The 25143-nt window shown below is 55.0% G+C and overlaps 2 protein-coding genes and 1 pseudogene across 2 annotated transcripts in view; 2 read left to right on the forward strand and 1 right to left on the reverse strand.

Annotated features, from left to right (window-relative positions):
* The window catches only part of DLK2 (delta like non-canonical Notch ligand 2), a 4308-nt gene extending 1040 nt beyond the window's left edge, over positions 1-3268 (forward strand). Inside the window, exons 4-6 of the mRNA XM_021692014.1 lie at positions 1028-1158; positions 1620-1764; positions 2470-3268. Coding sequence (XP_021547689.1) covers positions 1028-1158; positions 1620-1764; positions 2470-3181 — 988 coding nt within the window. The 3' untranslated portion in view covers positions 3182-3268. The remainder of the gene's footprint in view (positions 1-1027; positions 1159-1619; positions 1765-2469) is intronic.
* Positions 3269-3301: 33 nt separating this feature from the next.
* Positions 3302-22297, reverse strand: ABCC10 (ATP binding cassette subfamily C member 10). The gene is made up of 21 exons (XM_021692015.2): positions 22071-22297; positions 18834-20052; positions 17102-17329; positions 16351-16507; positions 15968-16077; positions 14619-14698; positions 13802-13973; positions 12558-12656; positions 11766-11955; positions 10926-11003; positions 10595-10789; positions 10003-10156; positions 9635-9824; positions 7433-7776; positions 6972-7141; positions 6319-6479; positions 5754-6007; positions 4627-4772; positions 4431-4528; positions 4082-4194; positions 3302-3782 (listed from the first exon to the last, which is right to left on the reverse strand). Exons 1-21 carry the CDS (start codon positions 22229-22231, stop codon positions 3629-3631), a joined length of 4473 nt encoding a protein of 1490 aa, XP_021547690.2. The 5' UTR covers positions 22232-22297; the 3' UTR covers positions 3302-3628.
* Positions 22298-23376: 1079 nt separating this feature from the next.
* On the forward strand, positions 23377-24229 carry LOC123325481 (annotated as a pseudogene).
* The last annotated feature ends 914 nt before the right edge of the window (positions 24230-25143 follow it).

A 25143-nucleotide genomic window follows, 5' to 3' on the forward strand; every position in this document is an offset into this window, starting at 1 on the left:
TCTCTCTCTCTCTCTCTCTCTCTCTCTCTCTCTCTCTCTCTCTCTCGTGCTCCCAAACCCTTTGCTGCCCATTTCCCAGCAGGTCCACACCCACAACCAGGTCAAGCCCCAGGGCAGAGTGTCTAGGGGCTGAAGGCCCTGCCGTTTGCTCCCCATTCCCTCATGGCCACAGGGCAGACTGGCCAGCTTCTGCCCGGCCCCCAGTTCCCCTCTGCTTTGTCTCTCTTTTGCTTCTTCTTGCTTATGCCTCCCCACTCCCAACTCCTTTACTCTCCCAAGGCTGATCCAGGAATTCTGAAACGTTCCTCCTCAAGATACCAGGAGAAAGACCTGAAGCTTGAGAGAGTCTGGAGATTGGGGACCATGAGGAAAGGGGGAGATAAAAATATAAAGAGAATGGGTTTAGCCTGAGAAAGAAAGGCTGCGGGAGGGTTGCTGGGGAGACGCACTTACAAAAGAGGATCTTTCTTGATGAATTTGAGTAATTGACTCACGGGGTGGGGGTTGGGCAAATTCTGGAGGCGGAGAAAAGTGTGTCTGGACATTAAGGAAAGGAGCTGTCAGGGCAAGGTGCTGGAGGGGCCGGCTGTGTTTGGAACACTGAAATAGTTCAGGTCTTTGTCCTGGAATTAGGATGGAAAGAGGGTCCTTATGACCTTTCAAGGTCACTCTTTTTAAACTGGTTCTGAGCACCTCAGACATGCCAGGAATGGTACTGGGGTTATTTACAAATGTCATCTTAATTTCTTCCTCAACCCAGCCCAACCCAAACCATTACAGATGAGAACACTGAGGCCCGGAAAGGTTAGACAAAGCGCAGAACCGGGATTTGAATGCTGGTATCTGAGGGTCTGATTCCATGTGTACATCCTATGACCTTGGACAACCCTATACCTACCTGGAGTAGGCCTGCTTTCCCTTAGGGGTTCTCAGATGTCCTTCTGTTTTCTAGAAGCTCTGGTCTTGCCTCCTCCACTTCCTCAGATCCTCCTCCCCAGAGCCCCGCCCCTGTGCTTCTCCCCATCAGGTGTGACCCAGGCTGGGAAGGGCTGCACTGTGAGCGCTGTGTAAGAATGCCTGGCTGCCAGCACGGGACCTGCCACCAGCCCTGGCAGTGCATCTGTCATACTGGCTGGGCGGGCAAGTTCTGTGACAAAGGTAGGGGAGCAGAGAGGGTTGCTGTTGGGCTGGGGCCCCGTGTGTCTTGGGAGAACATCCATCCATATGTATCGAGCACCTAATGTGCCTGGCTTACACCCCCCAGTACATGGTATTTTATCCTTTTAGACTTCGTGCCTGTTACCTAAGTTGGTCCTCAACCTAATCCGGTGAGGTGGGCAAGGCAGCTGCCAAAAACATACTCCTTTTACAGCTGTGGAAACTGAGACCCACAGACGAGATACAACCTGCCCAATAACTTTGAGGCCGACTGACAGTGCCAGGGCCAGGAGCCTCCTGACTCCAATTCAGTGTTGTTGGTTTCCCCCACTACACCATACATGCTCTGGGTGGGTTTGTAGTACGGGTCATGCCCACAGAGCCGTGGGCGGGGCCTGGGGGGCAGGTCTGGGTGCCAGGTGTGAGGGACTCTCCTCGAGCCGTCCCCGTCTCCTCTGCAGATGAGCACATCTGTACCACGCAGACCCCCTGTCGGAATGGAGGCCAGTGCGTCTATGATGGCGGCGGCAAGTACCACTGTGTGTGCCCGCCAGGCTTCCACGGGCGTGACTGCGAGCGCAAGGCTGGACCCTGTGAGCAGGCAGGGTGAGTACCGGCCCGTGGGTGGGTGGGAGGGAGGTTACGGGAGAAGCTGGTGGCAGGAGAGAGAGGGAGTGTAGAGAGGGTGGTGGTGAAGAACTAGGTCTGAGGCTCGGAAGTCCCTCACGGGAGTACCCGATGACAAAACCCCAGCCTGCCGAAGTGTCCCTAGCTCAGGGTTTCTCAACTTTTTGGGTATCATTTGAACCATTTCTCCAACAACAAAGATCTGTAGGAGCTGGAGGGGTGCCGCTTCAATGTGTGGTTGCTCTGGGTGGGAAGGTGGGTGTGGGGAGGCTGAGCACCTAGGATTCCCCTCGTCCCCTCGGGAAAGCCGGCTTGAAGCTCCTAGAGACCGTCCACACAGCACCTTTCTGCCTCACTGTGAATTAGGAAACGGGGCTGGCAGGGCTGGACTTGTCCTTGTTTCAGCCTCAGGCTTGAGAGGCTTCGAGGAGAATAATAGCACACTTGCCTTTGAGCCCTGCCTTTGGGGCAGGCCCCGTTGGACTATCTCATTTAACCCTCACAATTCGGGAAGCCCGGGGACTATTCTTCTCATTTTTAAAACAAGGCGTTCGAGGCTCAGAGAGAGGAGCTCACGGCGACAAAGCCAGAAAGGGGTAGAAGGGCGGCAGTGGTCAGGATGCCGGCCTGGGCTACCCTGAAGGTGCGAGCTGGCCTCAATGATCTCTTTCGCTCCCACTGCAGCTCCCCGTGCCGGAATGGCGGGCAGTGCCAGGACGACCAGGGCTTTGCTCTCAACTTCACCTGCCGCTGTTTGGCGGGCTTCGTGGGTGCCCGCTGTGAGGTCAATGTCGACGACTGTCTGATGCGGCCTTGTGCCAATGGGGCCACCTGCCTGGATGGCATAAACCGCTTCTCTTGCCTCTGCCCTGAGGGCTTTGCTGGACGCTTCTGCACCATCAACCTGGATGACTGTGCCAGCCGTCCTTGCCAGAGAGGGGCCCGCTGTCGGGACCGTGTCCACGACTTTGACTGTCTCTGCCCCAGTGGCTACGGTGGCAAGACTTGTGAGCTCATCTTACCGGTCCCAGACGCCGGGCCCACCCCGGCTGTGGTGATACCTGCCACAGGGCCTGCCCCCCACAGCGTGGGGGCGGGTCTGCTGCGCATCTCAGTGAAGGAGGTGGTGCGGAGGCAAGAGGCGGGGCTAGGTGCGTCTAGCCTGGTGGCCGTGGTGGTGTTTGGGGCCCTCACTGCCGCCCTGGTCCTGTCCACCATGTTGCTGACCCTGAGGGCCTGGCGCCGGGGCGTCTGCCCCCCTGGACCCTGTTGCTGCCCTGCCCCACACTATGCCCCGGCACGCCAGGACCAGGAATGTCAGGTTAGCATGCTGCCGGCAGGGCTCCCCCTGTCGCCCGATCTGCCCCTGGAGCCTGGAAAGACCACAGCACTGTGATGGAGGTGGGGGCTTTCCGGCCCCCACCTTCACCTCCTCAGCTTCTCGGACTGGAGTAGGCCTTTTTCTGCCGCCCCATTCCTGGGGTACACACACAGAGGGACCTCAGCCTCACACCAGAAATATTATTTTTTTAATACATAGAATGTAAGATGGAAATTTTATCCAATAAAACTATGAAAGTGCACCGGCCTGGAGTCCCAGCTGCGAGAGGGCCAGAGCGGAGGCCTGGTTCTGGAGAAGCCTCAGGACTCTGCCCCTCCACATCCCCAAGAGAACATGGTTTCCGAAGAAGAACCCAGGGTACCCTCTTCCCCTCTGGGGAGTGAGGGAGAGGTAGAGCCACAAAGGAGAATGTAAACCAGCAGCCAGCACCCCTGCGCCTGCTCAGGAGTGGCTAAGACAGAGGGGAGACCCGGTAGGACAGGGGGGTCGGGCTCAGGAGCCTCAGCGAGAGGAGTGGGATCCCTGCTGGCAGCTCTGCAGCAGCTGCTGGAACAGTGAGTGGGGTTGGCTGCGGAGCGCGGCGGGGGAGTCCAGCTCCACGACCCTCCCTGCTTGCAGCACCAGCACCCGGTCAGAGTTCAGGATCGTGTTGAGCCTGTGTGAGAGAGCGCAGTCAGTGCAGGGGGATGGAGGGCAAGGCCCTGAACAAGAAAGCTGACCTGCTCTTCCCTCTTCTCCCCCTGGACAGCACAGGACTGCCCCACAGGCTTTAGCCCCTGGCTCTGTGCCGGGGAAGACTGCAGATACCCGCAGACCTGGAGTACAAGGAGCTGAGATTCATCGGGGGTTGGAATCTCTAGAGCCCTGACCCGTGGGGTCCCTGACAGGAAGGGAGGCTCTGGGTTCATGTCACCATAGCCCCTGATGAGATTCTCCCTCTGGACGCTTGCACACCTGTGGGCAATGGTCAGCACTGTCTTGTTGGCAAAACGTTTGCAGACGGTCTGCTGGAGCAGCTGGTCTGTCTTCTGGTCCACGCTCGCCGTGGCCTCATCGATACACAGGATCTGGAACATGTGGAGAGGGTTGGGGACGGGAAGGAGGAAGAGGGTTAGCCCTGACTCCTACCCAAGCACCAGCCCCCACCTCCTGGCCCGGCCCAGCCAGCCTACAACTCCCCACCTCCAGCTCTAAAAGGAAAACTAACTTAGTCCCCCGAAACCTCTCCCCAACCCACTTCTTCACCCTGACTATCCCCTGCCTTCTTCCTGGCCCTCTTGCATGTCCCTTCCTATTGCCTTACCTTGGCATCCGTGAGGAGAGCTCTAGCCAGACACAGCAGCTGCCTCTGCCCCAGGGATAAGCTCCGGCCCCCCTCGCTCAGCTCACCATCCAGACCACCTGCAAGGAACAGCGTCCTCACTCTCGGGGCCCCAGACCTCTCCCCAATCCCTTCCTGTTCCCTCTTGTCACCCTGCAGGGTAGGGCCTACTACTCACCCATGGACATAATCACGTCGCTCAGGTGACACTGCTCCAGGGCCTGCCACAGGGCCCCGTCCTCATGTAGGCCCTGGGGATCCAGGTTTTCCCGAACAGTCCCACTGAACAAAAAGGGTTCCTGGGGGATGACAGCCAGCTGGGATCTGGGGGGGGGGGGAAGGAGGGGACAGGACATGGGGTCTAGAATGGAGATGTGGCCACTTCTGTTCCGAGCTCAGGTTTTTAGCAGGCATTTCCAGGAAAAGCTTCGGGGTAAGACCTGAACAAACCCCCCCCACCCCGCTCCCCAGTTGGTCAGCCATGTATCTAGAACTGTGCCAGTGCTACGAGAAATATCAAAGACACCAAAGGCCTCGACTCTATCCTCAAAGAGCTTACATCTCACTGAGGTACAAAACACTGAGGTACAAAACAGGAGGGGGCTAAACTGTGTGGACCCAACTCCAGCAGCTGCTCAGGCAGCAGTGGCAAGGAATGACCAGAGCACGAGTGGGGAGGGGACACTTCAAGGTCAGAGGCGGGCCTGGAATTGGGTCCTGAGGAGCTATATGGCTGGGCTATAAGGTAAGGCCACCACAGGTAAGAAGGTAAGGCAGGAAGAGCAGGGCCGGGGCTTGGGATCAGCCATGGGCTTTAGGACAGAGCTGCCCCACCTCGTGCATGTCACGGGACTCAGCAAAAATGATACTAGGTAAACCTGGAGGTGGGGGTGGGGAGATGATTAGGCCCAGAAGAGGCCACCTGTGGCCGGGGGCAACCGGCCCAGGTCCCAAGCTGTCCCAAGCACGGCCTGCTGAGCCTCAGGGCTAAGGACATCAGTATGGGGCACTGCCCCTGGAAGACTCTGGTTCAGGAGGCAGTGACTGGCAGTCTCGAGCGGAGGTTGTGCGCTGGGAAGTATAAGGCAAAGCTGGGAAGGTGGGCCTGGGTCAGACTGCAGACCTTGAGACCACAGCTACGAGTCTGGACCTGGGCACTAGGAGCTTGCTGTCCTCACCTGCTTGTCCTGTCCTCCGTCCTGCCCCGGGTTGGCCCTGGCCGCCCTGAGCTGATAGAAAGCCTTCCTAGCTGGACCTTCCTCCAAGGGCTAGCAGTCTGGTTCCCCTCCTCTCCCTCCCCCAGACCTGAGTTCAGACAGCTCCAGCTGGCTGGTGTCCACACCGTCCAGCAGCACTCGCCCCGAACTGGGTTCCAGCAGCCGGAAGAGCACCAACAACAGGGAAGACTTGCCAGAGCCAGTGCGGCCCACGATGCCCAGCTTCTCTCCGGGCTGCACACGGAAGGTCACCCCATCCAGGGCGTTCGGCAGCCCTGGCCGGTATACCAGCACCACATCCTGGAACTCCACACTCCCCTGGGTCAGCCAGCCGACGCCCAGCTGGTGGGGTCCGTGGAGGGGAGAGAGAGGGAGATGGGTGAGGAGGGGGAGGGGTGATGGGGAATGGAAAAGGGGGAGAAGAAGGAGAAAGGGTTGGCGCAAGAGGAAAGGGCACGTGTAGCAGAGGTGGGGCCCTCTTGACGGACACAGAGATGAGGGACACCGTGAAGAGGGTGGGATCACATGGTGACATGAGAGGAGCTGAGGAAAGATAGTGAGGAGCAAAGGAAAGGAACTAGGGGAGGCGGGGACTGTCAGGAGGGTCCTCTGGGGTTCTGGTGCCCCAGTCCGGGGCGGGAGTGCAGGCCTACCCGTGGCAGCTGGCCCTGGGGCTCTTGGGGCAGGTCACAGGAGTACTCCTCCAGCCGCTCGACGCTTACCAGCATGGTTTCTGTCTGTGTGAAGCTGCTCACCAGGCCCGAGAGCAGGCCCGTCAGGGACAGGGCATAGGACAGCGACAGGCCCACCAGTCCTAGGGGAGAGAAGCACAAGCCGCTAGGGGATGCCTGGACACTGGGATGCATGTGGGCACACGGGTGGAGCAGAACGGGAGAATTCCAAGCTGCGGACTGCGGGCATGTAAAGGAAGCCAGCAGAGAAGCAGGAAGACGCCCGGACCCAGAAGGGGACCACAGGAGGTGAGCCACAAGGGAGGGCAGTGGGCCTGGAGAGGCTTCGAGGGAAGGCAATGGAAGATGGGCCAGGCAGAGTGCTGGGGATGGGGCGGAGCAGGGGAGGGATGAAGATCGGAAGACCTGTTCTAGTCCCAGAGCCCCCACACCTGGCAAGTCTCTCCCCGGGACTCAGTTTCCCCAACTCTAAAATGGAGGCGATGACCATCACAACACATCCTCACAGGACCCCTGGGTGGGAGGTGAAATGTTGCGGGGAGAGTGCAGGGAGAGGTCTGGGGCGGGGGGCTGACATGCTTCTGCAGTGAGACTGAGGCTCCCCGGGGTGGCACCTGGGTCGGCGAGGCCCTGCTGGTGCTGCACCAGGGCAATGGCCGCGATGGCGCTGACCACCGTGGCCCCCATGAGCTGCAGCCGGATGTCCAGCCACTGCATGGTGGCGCCGGCGGCAAACTGGCACCTCTGGTTTAGCTCCAGCAGTCTCTGGTTCTCGTCCTCAAACCTGCGAGAGGCCAGGAGGGGGGTGAGGCCGCTCCATCGCGACGCGGACCCACCCAGACTCCTTCCCCGCAGAACGCGTCTCTCTTGGAGCTGATCCACCCCCCTGCGGCTGTACAGAGGGGCCCAGAGGGGCCAGTGTTCTGCCTAGTCTCCCCTATCCCGTTTTTCTGCGTCCTTCCTCTGCCCCTAGGGCACGCATCCACGCTTCCGTTCTCGGGAGCCCTGGGGCCCGGCCCCCCGTGCCCTTCTTCCCCCCTGCCCCGGCTGCGGCGGGCAGGCAGACGTCACACACCTGCAGGCCGCCCCCGAGGCCCGGAGCACGGGGAGGCCAGCCAGGGTGTCGGCCAGGTGGCTGTAGAGGGGCGACAGGGTGAGGCTGCCGAGGCGCCGCAGCTCCCGCGAGGAGGCCCTGTAGTGGTGCTGCACGCTGTAGTAGGAGACGCTCAGGGGCAGCAGCAGCAGCAGCAGCCAGGGCAGCCCGGCGCCCAGCACGGCCAGGAGGCCCAGCAGGCCGGCGGCGTTGGCCAGCAAGATGTTGAGCATGAAGGGCAGGCTGTCATCCGCACAGGCCACGTCTGAGGAGAAGCGGTTGAGGATGCGGCCGGTGGGCGTGGAGGCGAAGAAAGTCACTGGCGCCTGGGGGGGGCGGGGTGTGGTTGGGCAAGGGCCGGGCCTGGGGACAGCCCTGGGGGGGGGGGGGGGGGGGGGGGGGGGAGAGGCCCAAAGTAGAGAACAGGAGAGGAGGAAAGTGTCCCCAGAGGTTGGGGGCAGAGAGGAGGGGCTGGGGGCGCTAGAAAGGGAGACGATCCCAGGGCGGGAAAGATGGAGACTCTCCCATCCGTCTGGCCAGTGTTGACCCTGAGAGGCCATGCTGGCCATTCCTCTACCTCTGTGCTAGACAGGCCTACTCCCCTTTCCAGGGCAGGGAGCCAGTCTCTCTCCAGAAGAAGGGGACTTGAGGCCAGTGAGTGGGATTTAGTGGGAGGTCAGGAGGATCATTCCGATTGCCCATGGCCGGACAGCAGTCTCAGTCAGTATGATCTCATGGCTAAGCACTGGGGCTCTGGAATCAGACTGCCCCTCGGATTCTAGCCCTGCCACCTACTGGATGGGAGACCCCAGGCAAGGAGCTTCATCTCTTAAAGGCCCCTGTTCCTCATCTCTACAACAGGGATAACAACACAACTGCAGCTCCCAGGCTGCTGGCAGGATTGAGAGCCACATATACAGCAGGCCGGTGCTTAGCACAGTCTGCCTGGCCCAGAGTTCAGGGCTCAGCAGCCACCAGCTGTTTAGATTGTTCCTCGGAGGGACCGTCTCAGAGAGAGCCAGTCTCCTTCCTCACCTTCTCCATCCCCCAGCTCTCCGCCTGTACTTGGGGAATAATCCTCTTAGGGCAGAGGACGAGGGCAAAGGACTTTTGGAAGCACCTCCTAATGCCAATTTATAAGAACTGAATTCCTTCACAGCCTGAAGAGGCCCTGGTCCTGGAGGAGAGGCGGAACAGTGGGCAGCTTGCTCCCTGACAGGCAACGGGAAGGTTCCCAGCCTGGCTCTCCACAGAACTAGCCTTGCCCAGGTCACTTACACTCTCAGAGCCTCAGTTTCCTTATTTGTAAAATGGGGATAACAGTACCTACCTCACAGGGTTATTATGAGGCCCTGATAAGATAACGGGCAAGAGGGGCCCCTGGCTGGCTCAGTTGGTGGAGCACAGCTGATACTCTTGATCTTAGGGTTGTGAGTTCAAGCCCCACACTGGGTGTAGAGATTACTTAAAAAATAAAAATTAAAAAGAAAAAGGATAATGGACAAGAAAGGGCTTTATAATAATAACATCATTAACAATAATTGCTAATTGAGTATTTAGTGTGTGCCCGGCACTATCCTAAGTACTTTCCATGTACTAATTAATTTAATCCTCATAATAAGTCTATGGGGTCAGCAACAGACTAGACATGCACATGGCAACAGGGATGGATCTTAGAAACAGCCCCAAATAAAACTTGTAAGAAATGAATAAAAACACCGGCACACAAAACATAGGCGTTTTGCAAAAACAAACAAACAAACCCAAACACAAAGATACATACTAAACACACTTAGAATGGTTGCTTATCAAGGAAAGGAGGGGAAAAGGAAATAGGGTACGCAGATAAAAGGGAATGGATAAATAAAATTAAAAAGGGATCTTGCATGATCTAAGGGGGGTCCTGTGTCCCGTGAGTAAGAGGTGAGTAATTCAGGCCAGAACAGAAGTGACCCTGAGCAAGCTTCTCTTCTCCCCATTTTACAGATGAGAAAGCTACAGGCTTAAGGAGCTGGGTTTGAACCCAGGCAGCCGCTCCGCTCTCGGCCTCTCCAGGTCTCAAGCTGCCAAGTGCTGCACCCACCTGGGAGGGCTGTCTTCTCCTGAGGGCTAGGAGGTAGGATGGGGGCCCCGATGGGGCTCAGGTGCTGGGAGGGCTCCCCCATGCCCCCCCCATCCCCTCACCATAAGGACTCGACACAGCAGGCGGCGATGCAGGGTGGCGGCCGCTTGGAGGGTGCCCGCTGCAAAGAGCACTGCCCGGAGCAGTGTGCACAGGGAGTTGATACCAGCAATGGCCGCGTAGACGGTGAGGTAGAAACGGATGTCGGAGGAGCCATTGGGGGCGGCTCTCGGCAGTGGGAACACTGAGGTGCTGGGGGATGAGGAGGGGGCTGTGGATAACCAAAAGTAGGGCCCCTCGGGGGTCCCTTCCCCTCCCCCACACCAGCTCTCCCCACCAGAAGACAGACCCCTGGAACCCCAGCCCCCCCCAATCCCTGCCTGGCGACCCCTCCGAGGGCACCAGGCCTGCTCAAGCCCCAGCCACTCACTAGAGGCTTCCGGGGGAGAAGAGGAGCAGCTGGGCAGAGAGGAGCCCTGTGGATCCCGGGCTGGTGGGGGCTGGCGCCTCCTGGGAGCTATTCTTGTCGGCCTTCAGCTGGGAGATCCAGTGGGAGAGCCACCAGTCAGCAGCGTTCCTTGTGGCTGGGTGGGGATGGGGAGGGAAAAGCTGTGAGAGAGACCACTCATCCCTTTGTTCCATTCCAACAGCCCCTTCCTCTGTCCTTGACTCTGGCGTCTCGTCTTCTTCACCCGCCCCGGCCCTCCCCACCTTGCCACTCTCCCATGTCCTCCCATGCCCCTAGTGTGCACTTCTTTCCTGGGCCCATCACCCTTTAGCTCTGAGGAGTGCATGATCTGGAATTTGCAGAGTGGGAGCTAGCTGTGGGGGCCGATCGGAAGATGGCTACAGAGCGCACCCCTTGGGTCCCTGGGACTCTCAGAACTGGCGGCTTGCCTCTCGTCCCAGCTGCTGCCCGTGCCTGGGGAGGCTCAGGGCTTTGTGGCGATCAGTACAAGGCGATGGCTGTGACAGGGACCTAGGGCTGCGGTGGGATGAGGGGCTCGGGGGTTCACTCCTACCTTGCATGAGGAGCAACGAGAGGAGGATGGCTAGGGCCAGGCCCCGGCCCACGGCCCTCCAGTATGCTCGGTACACGTGCAAGGCCACGGCACCCTCCTTCTTGCTTTCCTCCTGCAGCAGGCGGCCACGCGTGTTCTCTTCCCCTCCCAGCCCCTCCTTTGTTTTCTCCAGGTCCCCAGCTGACTGCACTGTGGCTGTGAGGATGCGAGGAGAGGGCAGGGCTCTGATTAAGTTTGCGGGACGACAGCTCAGGGTTTCAGACAGACAGGAAAACGTATCTCTACGGTGTGGTGGTGAAGGGCAAGCCCTTTCCTCAGCCCTGAGCCATACCTGAGTCAGCCTCTTGTCCATCCTCAGCCCAGGCTTTGGGGACAGCCTGGACCAATGGCAAGATCTCAGAGGGAGGCCCTGGAAGGTAGCAGGGAGATCATCGGGAGCCTGTCCTGGGTATATACTATATACTCTGCCTTTCTCATTGAGTGTGCCAATCCACCTCCCATTCTCTTTGGACCCCTTCCCTGACCCTCCCTAGCAGGGCCCTGCCCCGGACCCCCAGACTCTGAGCAGGACCCTCAAGTCCATCCCTCTGTGTCTGCAGTTCAACCAGCTCAGACAGAACACGTTCACCCCATAAGGAGAGTCACAGCCACCCAAGAGCACTCTGTCCAGAGTCACCTCTTGTTATGCAGAGCTTTCTCCTCATGCTTCACGACATTTCTAATGCTCTGGTAGAGGCTCATTTCCTCCTGTTTCTCTCCCAGCGAACTTGCAGAGAGTTATGTCCCTCTGCATATTAATCCAACAGCGGTGGGCTTTTTGTTTATTTTTGTTTGAATTTTTAATAAAAAGACTGTTCTAAACCTGACTGCTGTCTCTTCTCTAAGGACATCACTGTTCCCGGAGACCCTGGGCCTCTGTGTTCCCAAAGCACCCAGTCACACAGCCCAAGTCCCAGATCCCCTGGCATTTCACCAGTGTGCTCTTTTCTCTCCTCTCTGTGGCCTCACACCTATTCTTTGGAGGCAGGACAGGGTCTCCCGTGAGACAGGAGGACAGGGCCCAGGCCACACATGAAAGGGGTGGCAGAGTCTACCTCTGACAATTCAGAGTCACACCTGGGCAGACAGCCCCCTCCCTTGTCTGGGCTCCCACCCTGGCGGCCCCCATTACCGGCCTGAACAAGGCGCCCGGCCTCCATCAGCAGCACCACATCCGCCTTCGCCAGGTACTCGATCCGGTGAGTGCAGAGCAGCCTGGTGGTGTGGCTCAGCACTCCCAGGATGCACCTATGCAGCAGGTGGTTGGCCACGTCTGCGTCCACAGCGGCCAGAGGGTCGTCGAGGAGATAGAGCTCCTTTTCCTAGGAAGAGGTGGGGACACCATGGGCACCAAGCCCCAGGTCCTCTGGTCAGAACCCAGACCTCTCCTAGGACATGATCTTGAGGCAGTCAGAGAAGACAGTTGAGAGGAACTCTGGGGGCCACCCCTAGAGCAGGAGAGAAGCAGGTGAGACTTGAGGGTGAACTTCCCTCCAGCCAAGCAAGGCCAGTGCTCAGCTTTACTGGGTCCCAGTGTTTCAAGTCACATATGTTTGTTTGTTTTTTTTTAAGATTTTATTTATTTATTTGAGAGAGAGAATGAGATAGAGCATGAGAGGGGGGAGGGTCAGAGGGAGAAGCAGACTCCCTGCCGAGCAGGGAGCCCGATGTGGGACTCGATCCTAGGACTCTAGGATCATGACCTGAGCCAAAGGCAGTTGCTTAACCAACTGAGCCACCCAGGCGCCCTCAAGTCACATATGTTTTTTATAGGGTGTTTAATTCTGCCTCCAATCTGCAAAAGGGAGATGGGATGCCCAAGGGACCAACACCTCAGGAACGTGAAGGGGGGAGGGAAAGAAACCAGATGCTGAGGAAAACATCCCTCCCTCCAAGACTGCAGACTCCCCCATTTTTAATTTACCTGGTAGACAGCACGAGCAAGGGCAATCCGGGCCCGCTGTCCCCCGCTGAGGGTCACACCCTTCTCTCCCACCTCTGTCTGGTCGCCAGCAGGCAGGATCTGATAGGACAGGCCCCCCCAGCATTGGTCAGTGGTCTTCCCAATACCTTCTACTCCATCCCTTTGCAGGGAAGAGGTGGAGGGGGTCAAGAGAGCCAGGGAGCTTGAGGAGAATGGACTTGAATTTGGGGTGAGCAAGCCACAGGGGATAATGTGTAATTCCAACAGTCCAATCCCCACGACAACCTTATGAAGTTGGTATTATTTCTCTTTCACAGATGAGACCAAAGTTCCGAGTGACTCCCTTGGCCCAGGTTGTTCCACAGCTAGTAAGCTGGCAGGACATGTAGATTCTTAGCCACCCTGATACACTCACTACCCTGCCCTTCTAAAGGCCAGGATGAAGGTGGGCAAATCCAATGTGAAAGCTTTCATGGGTCTTTATACAAGGACTGTACCCCAAGCCTTCGTGTGGCCTCAGGAGTGGTCTCCTTAGTTCAGGGGGACCCACGCCAGCGGAAGCACCTCTGGTCTACCAGACTGTGAGTCCCCCTGAGGGAAAAGCTTGGTAATTCACCTCTTTTCTTAGTGCCTAGATCCGCTCCCAGTACCCGACAGGCATTTGAGAAATGCTTGCTGTAGAAACAAATGATACATGGGTATAGGGTACCCCATAGTCAAAGTAAGGCCCTCTTTTCCAGGGAAGTCCCACGTTTACTTGGACAGGGCAGTGGTGAGGACAGTCCTACAGGGGACATGGGGATTGAGTGGGGAAGCCATGAGTAAGATCTGAAATCTCACCCCCCTAAACTTAGTACTCTGGACGTAGGGGATCTAATGGACTTGCCTAGAGTAACTTTGACTCTGAAGCCTCCCCAGTGGGAGGTGGGGGAGAGCCTCTTGAATCAGAACCACTAGCCCAACCTACTTAGAGCTAAAGCCTCCGAGGGAACCCTAGCCTAGAGGCCTCAGAGTTCCCCTAGCTGCTGTGTGGAACACCCCATCACCACCATCCCTCTGGGTCCTCCTCGGAAAGGGGAACCACGCACTGGACACTCTGGGAGGGCCAAGCCTGACGACAGCCAGTCTTAGGTTGATGGTGCCTGAGCAGAAGGAACCCCTTCCCAGGAAAGCGAGTCTCTGACTTGAGGTGTCAGGGGTACGGGGAAGCAGGCAGCCAGGAGGCCTCAGGGCCAGGTACTCACGCAGAGGTCATCACTGAGGGCGCAGGCCTCTAGCACTTCCTTGTACAGCTGGGCATCAAATGTCTTCCCAAAGAGAATGTTGTCTCGGATGGTAGCAAACTGGATCCAGGGTTCCTGGGTGGCCAGGCCAAAGCCTTTGGACAGCCCCCACACTGCCACCCGCCCACGCAGCCTGCAGAGAGCCAGGCCAGCAGCATGTGGGGGCCAGCTCCCAACGGGGTCCCTCCATAACCAGCCCCTGGCCTCCCAGAAGCCTCTCCAGACTGCTGTCTTCGATGTCAGGTCCCCCTTCATGTCACATGGGTCTCTGGATGGGCAGCCACTGGGGTTGAGGGGTCCTAACGAGGCTGGAGGCTCATTCTGGACTGGGAAGGGAAGAAATTGCTCTTTGGCTATGGGCAAGTGCCTTTCAGATCTGGATGTGTTCAGAAGCTCAGAGGAGAGCATGGCCGCCACCCCACACTCATTCATCCTCACTGTAAAGAAGGTCCTCCTTCACCCCTCTGCTCCTCCCTGGATCCCTCCCTGCATAACCACATTTTCTGAAAGAGGAGCTTTTGCGGGATGTTTCCATTTATTTCTTTACTCGCTATTATAGCACTCACAACCCTCTGGTGTGAGGATTATGATAACTCACTTTCTTGACTGCCTTCCCCTTTCCAGACTGAAAACTCTCCCAAGAAACGGACAAGGTCTTGTTCATCTCTGACCCTTGGCATCCCTGGACCCTAAAACGGCGTCCACCACATGGTAGGGGATAGGCAAGTGTTTGCTGAAGGTCAAAGCTGAGGACAGGGGGGCCCTAGAGGTTACTCACCTGTGGAGCTCCCCAGCAATGGCGGCTAGCAGCGAGCTCTTCCCACAGCCCACCTTCCCCACGATACCCACCAAGGCACCCTGCAAGGAAGCCAGACAGTAACATCAGGTCTCCCTCCTGAGGCCCTGGGCTGCCAATCCTTCCACAGAAGCTTCTCTCTGGGCCCCAGTTAGCCTCTAAGGAAAGAATTCTCCAGCCCACAAACTGAGCTGTACCTCATTGAGTGACACCATGTAGGACACAGAGAAGTACAATGCTTTTCTAGAAACAGGTGGGGTTCTCAGAAGCTCTGTCTGTGATGCCCCCAGTCTGTCAGCCAGGATTGACCCATCTCCAAGGCGCAGCAGACCAAGCTGAGACCCTCCCCTGGGAATTCTCCCTCTTTCTGGCGGTAGCCTGTAAGTGGGAGGGCTCTCTGCAGTCACAGCTTCTGCTCAGTGGAGAGCAGGTCCACTGAAAGAGAAGTATGAGGCAGATACAGAGAAAAGCAGACAAAAGGAGAGCTCTTTGAGCTGCGTCCTGATTCTGGGCTGCTGCTGAGATCCAGCTGCATGCATGCCTTTGAATTCTGCAATTCATCTCTATATCCTTATTATAAATTCTTGTTTGCTTAAGCTAGCTCCAGTGGGTTTCTATGACTTATATCCAAAAAAGCCCCAACTGACAACATTAGTAAAATTCCTTTGAAAAATTCCAGCCTTGTCTTGCCTGAACTAAGAAGAAAAACAAAATATACAGCCCATGCCAGAAATGTGAGCCAAATGAGGTAGAGACGAGAGAACGCTGAGTTGAGCTGTGGGGCAAAGGGTTGGACAGGGGTCAGGGGAGAGGGAAAACTCAGGCCTGGGGTAAACACTGTCCTGCCAGGAATATTCTTTCACGTGTTTCTTTGACGATGTATGATGTATGCGGTGGTGTGAGTCACAGGGTGTGATCCCTTTTTAGCATGCTAAATAGAGGATTATCTACCCCGTTTGCAAAATCCTTCTCAGAAGAGGCTGCTGGGCCTTTCCCTTGGTCCCCAGCCTGGGGCAGATGCTGAATAAGCTCTGGGGTCTGTTCTGAACTTGCTGGCCTCGGAGGGGACAATGGAGAGACAGACGCACTTGTTGGCCTGGACGACGTGGATACAGTGGTCTAAAGACCAGGGAGAGAGTAGACGACTCTGAGAACACTGTGCTAAATGGGATGACGTCCAGAGAGGAGGGCAGAACCTGCTCACCAGAGCCCCTCCAGTCTTTCTCTCGGTACTTCGAGATGCAGGCCATCTAGGTATGATGGGCCCTGGGCGTGTTTATCTGTCACTGAGTCTGTAGCTCTCATTCACCTGGGGACTCTAACCAACAAACCTTCTTCACTTCGAGGTGACTGATGAAGGTCTCCTGGCTGCTCCCAACCGGGTCCCAGGAGAACAGGGCTTCATGCAGCTCCAACACCGTAGATGGATCTGTGGGGGGATCTGAAGAGGGAAAAAGCCACTTGACGTGGGCTTCTCAGGCACAACCTCCCTACTTGGGGAGGGTAAACCAGGAGCGTGTCGTTGGCTTGCCTGTCCTGTATCTACCGGCCCAGGGCTAAGTCAGCCTTTGTCCTGGTCTGAGGATTCTCCCCCACTTGCTCTGCCTGGATTCTGGGGCCTCTGGCTCTTCTTGCCAGCACCTATGTACAGCACCCTAGGGGCTACAGCTCCCTCCTCACCTGTGCCGGGCTCTTCCCTCTAGCTCCCCATTACCTGGGCTATAGTAGACTTGGGGGCTGTGGTTGGGAAGGTCAAGGAAACGCTGGATCCGGTCCAAGGACACTTTGGCCTCCAGGAGGCCATTAATCACCCAAGGGAAGTTGTTGAGGGGAAGAATGAGCATGCGCACCAGTGCCAATGCCGTGAACACCTAAGTAGGGCAGAAGGGGGATGAAGCATCACCTGAAGCCCAGGAGCTATCTGAAGGCCTGTTCTATGAGTGGCCCTGGGGACAGGGGAGTGGAGGGAAGAATGGGGCAGCAGCAGAACTGAGGGGTTGGCAGGAAAATCCTTGGGTTAGAGATGGCAGAACCCTAGAAATTCCAGATGTTCCTCCAGAGATCCAGGTTGCCCCTCGATAAGCACACAGTCCGGGCGCATTCTGAGATTTCTGAAGTACAACCATCATCTGGTCCTGGCCAGAGCCAGCACTGGATCATGGATTTTTTTCCCCAAGGTCATCGAAATGAGGGTAAGAGGACCTAACATGGAGCCTGGGGCTAAAGTCGAGGAGGAAGGAAGAGAGGGAAAAAAGGAATTCCTTCACAGAGGAAAGGGTTGTATATCTGAGGCCCCAGAAATTTCAGAGAATTCCACCTGGGTTGGGAAAGGTTAAGGCAGCCAGAGATCCTCCTTCCCAGCAGCCCCGAGGGCCTGAGCCCCCCTCCCGACTCCACTGCATTCCCCTTGCTGCTGCCTCTCCCCACACTTTCCTACAGCCATCCCCTCCTCTCCTGGCTCTCACCTTGGTGGCTGTGAGCTGGTGCCCCATGAGGACATAGGTGATGAAGATGACAATGGAGATGACAACTGGCAGGGCAGCCCACAGGTACACACAGGCTGCATCCAGGTATTTGATGACCCAGAGTCGCCCCAGTTCGCGAGCTCGGCAGGCTTCTACTCGGGCCCCCAGCGCCTGCTCCCACCCGAAGAACTTGATGACCCGAATGCCACTCAGCAGCTCTGTTATGAGCTAGGGATGGAGACGAGAGCAGTGTGAAGTGGAGACCTTGCTACTGTGTGTCCATTCTCTGAGCGCCCAGATATTCTGTACTTCCCTAGCCCCCTCCCTTCTTCATCTCAGCCCTTTCTGGAAATCCTGCCCTCAAATCCCTTTCAGCCCTGAGTTGCTTCTCCTGCCAGTCTTTTACTTCTCCTCCATGTGTGCTCCTGAGCGCGGACCAAGTCAGAGCTGGAATCCCCCCACCTTCTTAGGAGAGGAAGTGGTAAAAATAAAGGAGGGTTACCACACTGGGGTAAAATCACTCCTTCCGTGAGATGAGGGACTAAGGACTCTTTCCCAAAGCCAGAAGCAAAGGGCTTCGGGAGCTAGTCGCCAGCCTGGCCCGTGGCTTGGGTGGGATGGGAACTATTCCTGTAGGAACATACAGGTGTAGGAGGCCCACACCACAGCCCAGGGTCAGACGAGTCCAGGCAAGATGGGCAAGGGCTAGAGGAACTCCTGCATCCCCACATTCACACATTCCCAGCCCGCAAGCCAGCGAGGCACTGGGAGCCTAGTCTGTAACTGTCGTGGGTAGGGGAAAAGGGCCCGGGCCATAACCAACTATGAGGGACCTGTTAGCACTCTGAGCTAGCCCCGTAAGAGGCTGACAACTATGCTGTGTGGATCGCCAGGCCTGCCATCCCCCAGTCACTGCAGAACCCAGAACGGACTCAGCCAGACCCTCAACACCTACAGCTGGCCCAGGCAGACTGACCTACTCCCTTCCCCACAGCCCATCCCTTAGAGGTAGCTGGGGTTCTCCTAGGCCTCCCCACACGTGGCTATGAGATGGTCTCTGCCCTAGATGAAGAGGTAGAAGACTCGTTTCCAGGCACTAATACTAAAAGCCCATTTGGTCCCAGACAGGCTGCTTCCTACCTCCTAGGGCTGCCGCTTAGGGCTGCATGAGCTAATACTATAGTATTACAAATAGGCCATGTCTATTTAGTGCTTACTTTGTGCTGGCCCCATACCCAGAGTTACCTCATACCATCCTCACGACAACCCTATGAAGCAAGCTATTATTACGGTCATTTCCCCAGATGAGGAGACAGAGGCCCAAAGAGGTTAAGCGACTTGTCTGAGGTAATTAAACTAGTAGGTGGAAGAGTTGGGATATGAACCCATGTCTTTCGGGCGCCTGGGTGGCTCAGTCGTTAAGCGTCTGCCTTCCGCTCAGGTCATGATCCCAGGGTCCTGGGATCGAGCCCCGCATCGGGCTCCCTGCTCAGCGGGAGGCCTGCTTCTCCCTCTCCCACTCCCCCTGCTTGTGTTCCCTCTCTCGCTGTGTCTCTGTCAAATAAATAAATAAAATCTTAAAAAAGAAAAAATGAACCCATGTCTTTCTCCAGTCTGAGCTCTTAACTTCTAGATCATGCTCACACACTCGGGCACCGGGCATGGGAGGACCTAGGGACCAGGATGCTGGGTGGGGTCTCCGGATTGCTGAGGGACCCTAAGCAGCCCTCACCTTCACCCGCGCATCCTTGTGCTGTAGCATCTCCTGGTTGCTGGCCATGATGCGGGTGGCAATAACTTTGTTGACAGGGACCAGCAGCAGTGCCAGGATCAGACCACCCACGAAGGCTACACCCACCTGCTGGTGCAGCAGGTAGAGGGTGATGGCCAGCTGCAGGGGCAGGCCCCAGGCTTCATGGAAGCTCCCAGCAAAGTTGAGCAGCCGCTCAGAGTCAGTGCCCAGTAGATTCAGGGCCTCCCCAGCAGGAGGGCGTCTGGGCCCCAGCTGTAAAGCCTTTTGGTACAGAATATTCAGCACAGTCCCCCGTGCCTGAAGCGTCACCTTCCGTATCTCATACCCATACTGATTCTGCAGCACAGCGCCCAGTATGGCCCCACCAGCTAGCCCCAGGGCATAGAGCAGTCCATTGCTCAGCGGCTCCTGCCCCTCCTCCAGGAAGCCCACCAGGAGGGAAAGCAGCAAGGGCCCCGAGAATCCCAGCATGGTCCCCACCAGCTTCAGTAGTCCAAGCGCCAGGTAGTGCTGGCCAAAGGCCTTATACAGGGCCCTCCACAGCTGGGCCCCTTCCTGCCAGTGCTCCTGGAAGGCACGAGCCAGGTAGATTGGGTGCAGCCTGCGTGGGAGGCGGCAAGTGTCCTGGGGCTGCCGGAGCTCTCCATGGGCCCCTCGGGCCAGCAAGGGTGCCAGCCAGGCATAGGAAAAGTGTGACAGCCAACTCTCCCCATCTTCAGCTACCTCAGGCTCCTGTCCCTGAGACAGGAGGGGCTCTGGGGCCCAGGGCTCCCGGGGCCCCCCGGGGACTGCCCAGCCCAGTCCATAGGCCAAGAGCGCAGCCAGCTGCAGGATGAGAAGGCACAGGCGGGAGAGCGGTCCTGGGAGAAGCGGGGGCAGAAGTGTGCCTCGCTGGCAGTGCCAAAGCAGGGTCAAAACCAGGGCTGGGGCCGGCAGGAAGGCAGCCAGAGCCACGGCCAGTGGTCCCCGGGAGTAGCCGCGGGTGGGATGAGCCAGTGCCCACAAGGCCAGGCAGTGGCTGGTCCAGGCCACCGCCGCCACCCCCCCTGCCAGCACTTCTAGCCCTACGGGCCCTGGGCCTGCCCCAGGTGGCAAAGTGACTGGAAGGAGGTCTAGCAATGGAAGGACGGAGAGCAGGAAGGAGGCTGTGAGTCGGACGCGCCAGCCGGGACTGCAGTGCAGGATGTAACCTGGATTCCTAGGGACAAGGGGGCAAAAGAAAAGGAGGCACATAACGGCTGACTGAGGGCCAGACACACCTCTAATAACTCACTTACCTCAAGGTAATCAGCTCCTTTTCCTGCCTTTATACCTTATTTCTATCCCATTTTACCCTGAAATGCAGGGCTTTTCCTCCAGGAAGTGTTCCTGGCACAACCTAATCTGTTTTCCAATCTACCCATACCATTTCTGATCATTCTTTTGCCACAGAAACTAACGATTTTTAGTTAAGGATGTCTGGAACGTGAAGACTAATTAGAAAAAAAAAAAATCCTAAGTTTTCATACAGATAACAACCAAGAAATGAGTATTCATTTTTATGAAAGTATCTACCTAAAATAACCCTTAAATTCACCCAAGACACTATTAGATGAATAAAAACTTGACTTATATATGGCTTCTACACTCTAATACAATAGCCTAAATTTTATGAAGCCTCAAAATTTCTACTCTCTTTCCAACGGTTGTAGAAGGTGGTATAGATCATATTTGTGACTCCATTTGCTGAACAAAAACCTCTTTTTAGTTTTGTCTCTATCTTCTTGGCATGCAAAAAATGTTTTCAGTCAACAAAAGGGTGATCTGTCTACTTTAAAAATCAAGTACAGGATAATACACCTGCAGCAGTAAATATTAGAATGCCTTGAAGGCTTACATAATGAGAAGGCTAAATCTATTGTTCCCTTTGTTGGCAGGGCTGGGGTACTGAAAAAGTTTAATCCTAAATTAGAATGCTTTGGATTTCCTCTAAAAAATCCAGTTAATCACAGTAATGTGGAGCGGTTTATACTGGGATAAAAGCTAACCTTTAAGAATCCTATTTCCTAAGATGTGGGGACAAAACATTGGGCCCTTGGAGGCCCCAAGTTGGCCATCAACCAGTCTTCTTATGCCCCTGGGTAAGGTTTCCTTCCCTCTCACATTTCATTTTCCTTATCAGTACAGTGAGCAGTGAGGAGTCTGGACCCAGAGCCCTCTCAGGTCCTTTCTTGTCTGAGATTCTGGATCTAACCATTTTCAGCAATGTACAAAAAGTCTGACAAGTGAAGTGCAAAAACCGCAATTTCTATTGATTATATGATGGTCTGTCTTGCCTGCTCCTTAGACTGTGGGTTCCCAGAAGCACTGTGTCTATTTTTAATAGATACTCCTCTGAGCAGGCTTTGGATGTCTATGCTGATTAACCCTCCCTAGACTTCCGCCTCATTCTATGTAAAAGGCAAATCAGGATTCCCCCCAGACCAAGCAGATCCCAAGCTTCTCCTCCTTAAGGAAGGGATTCATCAGCCCCCTGATTCATCTTGGATAGGGACACATTCCGTCTATCAGACTAGGGACTCCAAAAGGCAGAGACTAGACTTCTCTCCTGCCTTGTCAGTAGCCAGAGTGAATAACTTCAGACGTATCTAGCCATACAGAAAATAAATACAAAATCAAGGTGAGTTTGATACTTGCACGGTAGAGCCCCAAACCTAGGAATATTAAGGTTTTGGTTTTGCTCTTCTCTTCTACCTACCGCTTCCTTTCCAGCGGGGTACATATACTTCTCTTAGTCTAGGGAACACGGAGTTTTCATGGATGGAAGTGGTGAGAAACTGGTCCTACAACTACAACAGAAGCTATCCTTTCTGGCTAAAAAGATTGTTCACCCAATTTTGCCTCCAATCATGACAGTCGTGTTTGGGTATCTGAAAATCTACAGACGTGATGCTTTCTATCACGCATCCGGCCTTTAAAAATGTACCAGGCACTGCGCTATATGCTTTAATGCATTATCTGATTTAAACCTCCCAACAATGCTATGAGGCTCAGAGAAGATAGGTAACTCGACCCAAAACGGCTACGCTGCTGCAAGGTGCTAATGCGCAGATTTTATTCTATTTTTGCCCCACTCCATAGACTTCACTATTCTGGTTACACTACCGCGGAAATGTGGGTTTCGGCTGAGGTCCGCAGGCACACATGGACAGATGTCTTGCACCTGCTTCTACCCACCTCGGAGTGTCCCAGTGGCAGGCACTGAGCACGGCGAGGAGCGCATGGGGCAGGGCGCTGAGCACCAGCTGGGTGAAGCAGTGGCCCGTGGTGTCCCCCTCCCACACCGGCAGCGGCTGCAACACACTGGTCTCGCACAGCTGGGCCAGGAACCGCTCCATGGAGGCTTCACCTGAGAGGATAGCCGAGGGTGGAGGGAGGAAAGGGTCCTCCCAGAGAGGGAGGAATCCGTGTTCCCAACTGCGAGGTCCAGGTAGGGAGCCGGCACCCGGTGGGACGGAGTGGGGACGCAGACCAGGAAGCCGGGCTGGTGTAGGCGGGCCCTGACAGCCGAGTCTCCCCGCCTCCAACCCCGCCCCCCGAACCGGCACCTCCCCTCGCTTGGGCCCCGAGGCCAGACCCCGCCCATTCTCGCGTTACCTCTAAGGGAAGTGGTTTGGCTTCCCGGAGTTGGCCGATTTCTGGAGTGGTCACGTACCCGGCCTCGCTTCTCCCCCTCCCGCTGTGTTTCCGTCCCCAGAGATCCGGAACGTCTTACCTGAAGGAGCTGCTTGCCACCGGATCCCAAGATCCCGAGCACTGGCTGGTGAATGCAAAAGAGCCTGCTGCTGGTTTAGGGTGCTAGCCAGGCTCGCCTGGCACCCCCTATAGGCGGGATGACCTCTGAGGCACCGTTCGCCCCGCCCCTCCGCCGGGCTTCTGCGCGCGTGCGCACTTTTCTGCTGTACCCAAGGTCTCAAAGAGCCGGCGCGCCGCTGCTGGCGCTTCCTTGTGTTTCAGCGGGTTTATGCTATACCTTATTTGCATAGGAACCGATGTCAGCTCTAGTGCCACGTCATTTATACACGCTCAGGTAGAGTACTCGCTCCCATCTGTCTACTGTTAACTAGCAGGCACGTGCATTGCACTAATTCTTAAAGCTTACCGAACTGAGAAGCCAGACGTGCGTGCTACACGGACGGATAATGCCACTTGGGGACACTTAGGCCATGTCCTTCTTTACTCCAAGGCTTCATGGCTTTGGGGAAGTTACCTGACCTCTTTGAACTTAAGGGTTTTTTTTTGTCCGTGCAAAGTGGGCAATACCAATACCAAGATACTGATGAGAGAGTTGAATAAAATGTTTAGGGCAAGTGCCTTGCTGAGAGTAGTCCCACAATAAAATACATTTTAGAAAAGCAGTGGGAAGAACATAAACTTTGTAGTTAGATGGACCTGGCTTTAAATCCTGACTCCACCAATATTTAACAGTGTGATCTTTGGCAAGTGGCTTCTTCATATTAGTTTTATTATCCGTTTATTGGACATGGTATTGGTACCTTAACGAAAGTATGTACAGCATCCTAAGAAAAATAGCTTAACAAACAACTATAATTATCCCATTTAATCTCAGTAAGAAACCTGGTATCTCTAATGTTAGGTATTAGTGTTCCTATTTTTACAAATTAAGAAATGTAGATTTGAACAGAAGCAAGGTACCCTTAGGCTTCTAGGAGCTACTGAATAGCCCACTGTGACTCCTGCGCTAAGAGCCAGAGGAAATATTGTCACTGGGACAGATGAACAGACTCAGGTTGTAATAGATGCAGGAGCACTTGCTGTCTTTCCCAGCCTGCTAATGAACCCCCAAACCAAGGAAGTTATGTAGACAATGTCAAACATCACAGCTGGTCGCCAGGACCAGATACAGCAAGTTGTGAATCATGGATTAGTCCCATTCCTTGTTGTTGTTCTCTCTAAGGCAGATTTTAAGACACCAAAGGAAGCTGTCTGGGCTGTGACCAACTATACAAGTAGCAGAACAGTTGAACAGATTGTATACCTCATTCATGGTGGCATAATAGAACCATAGATGAACCTCTTACCTGCAAAAGATACCAAATTATTCTGGTTATTCTGGATGCCATTTCAAACATCTTTCAGGCTGCTGAGAAATTAGGTGAAACTGGGAAACTAATGATTGAAGAATGTGGAGGTTTGGACAAAATTGAAGCTCTACAAAACCATGAAAATGAGCCTCTGTACGAAGCTTCGTTAAACTTGATTGAGAAGTATTGCTCTGTAGAGGGAGAGGAAGATCAGAATGTTGTGCCAGAAACACCTCTGAAGGCTATACGTTCCAGGTTCAGGATGGCACTCCTGGAACCTTTAACTTTTAGATGGTACAGCTGAGGCAGAAAGTTGTTTGTTGTGTACTCCATTTGGTAGAAGTTTGTCTTACTCTTTCTCTACTAGGAACTCTTTTTAAATGTGTTTTGTTACTGTAGCACTTTTTACAATGAAACTATACTTGACTAGTTCCAAACTGTGCAAACTATGTGAAGCTCCTCCTCTCAGTGGGTTTCTTATTTCTATGTGGAATCTCCTATGTTGCAGTGTCCTGTAAATAAAGATTAGATTCCGAAAAAAGGAAAAGAAAAAAGAAATATAGATTGGTGAGGCACCTGGGTGGCTCGGTCGATTAAGCATCAGATTCTTGATTTCTGCTCAGGTCATGATCTCAAGGTCCTGAAATCGAGCCCTGAGTTGGGCTGTGCGCTGAGCATGGAGCCTGCCTAAGATTCTCTTGCTCCCCTTCCCCTCCCCCCCACAGGCTCTCTCTCTCTCTCTAAAAGAAAAAAGAGAGAGAGAGAAAGAAGGAAAGAAAGAAAGAAAATAACAAAATGTAGATTTACATTTCATAACTGCTAATAATTAATGGATCATTTAGGCAATGACCGTCAATGGCTGCTGACTCACAAAAAGAGAGACAACCAGACATTAGATGCCTCCTGGTGAAAAATAAAATATTCTTGTCAAAAAAAATCTAACTTGAATCAAGCCCCTCTATCTAATTATCTACTGGCAAGAAATACAGGAGACAGTTAAGCAATACTACAGGGCTATTTGCAAGTGAGCAGCTGTTTGCAAATTTACATTAGCCACTGGAGACAAATACATCATCCTATCCAGAGGTCTGAGCTAAAGGGTGTTTCATTGCCTCTCTCCAAGCAGGATGGGGTGAAGTTAAGTGTGGAGATCTAAGTGCCAGAGGACAAGAGGGCTCTTTAGAGAGGCCACTTCTAAAAAGAGG

Source organism: Neomonachus schauinslandi, chromosome 8 (assembly GCF_002201575.2).
Source record: "Neomonachus schauinslandi chromosome 8, ASM220157v2, whole genome shotgun sequence".
NCBI classification, from domain to species: domain Eukaryota; kingdom Metazoa; phylum Chordata; class Mammalia; order Carnivora; family Phocidae; genus Neomonachus; species Neomonachus schauinslandi.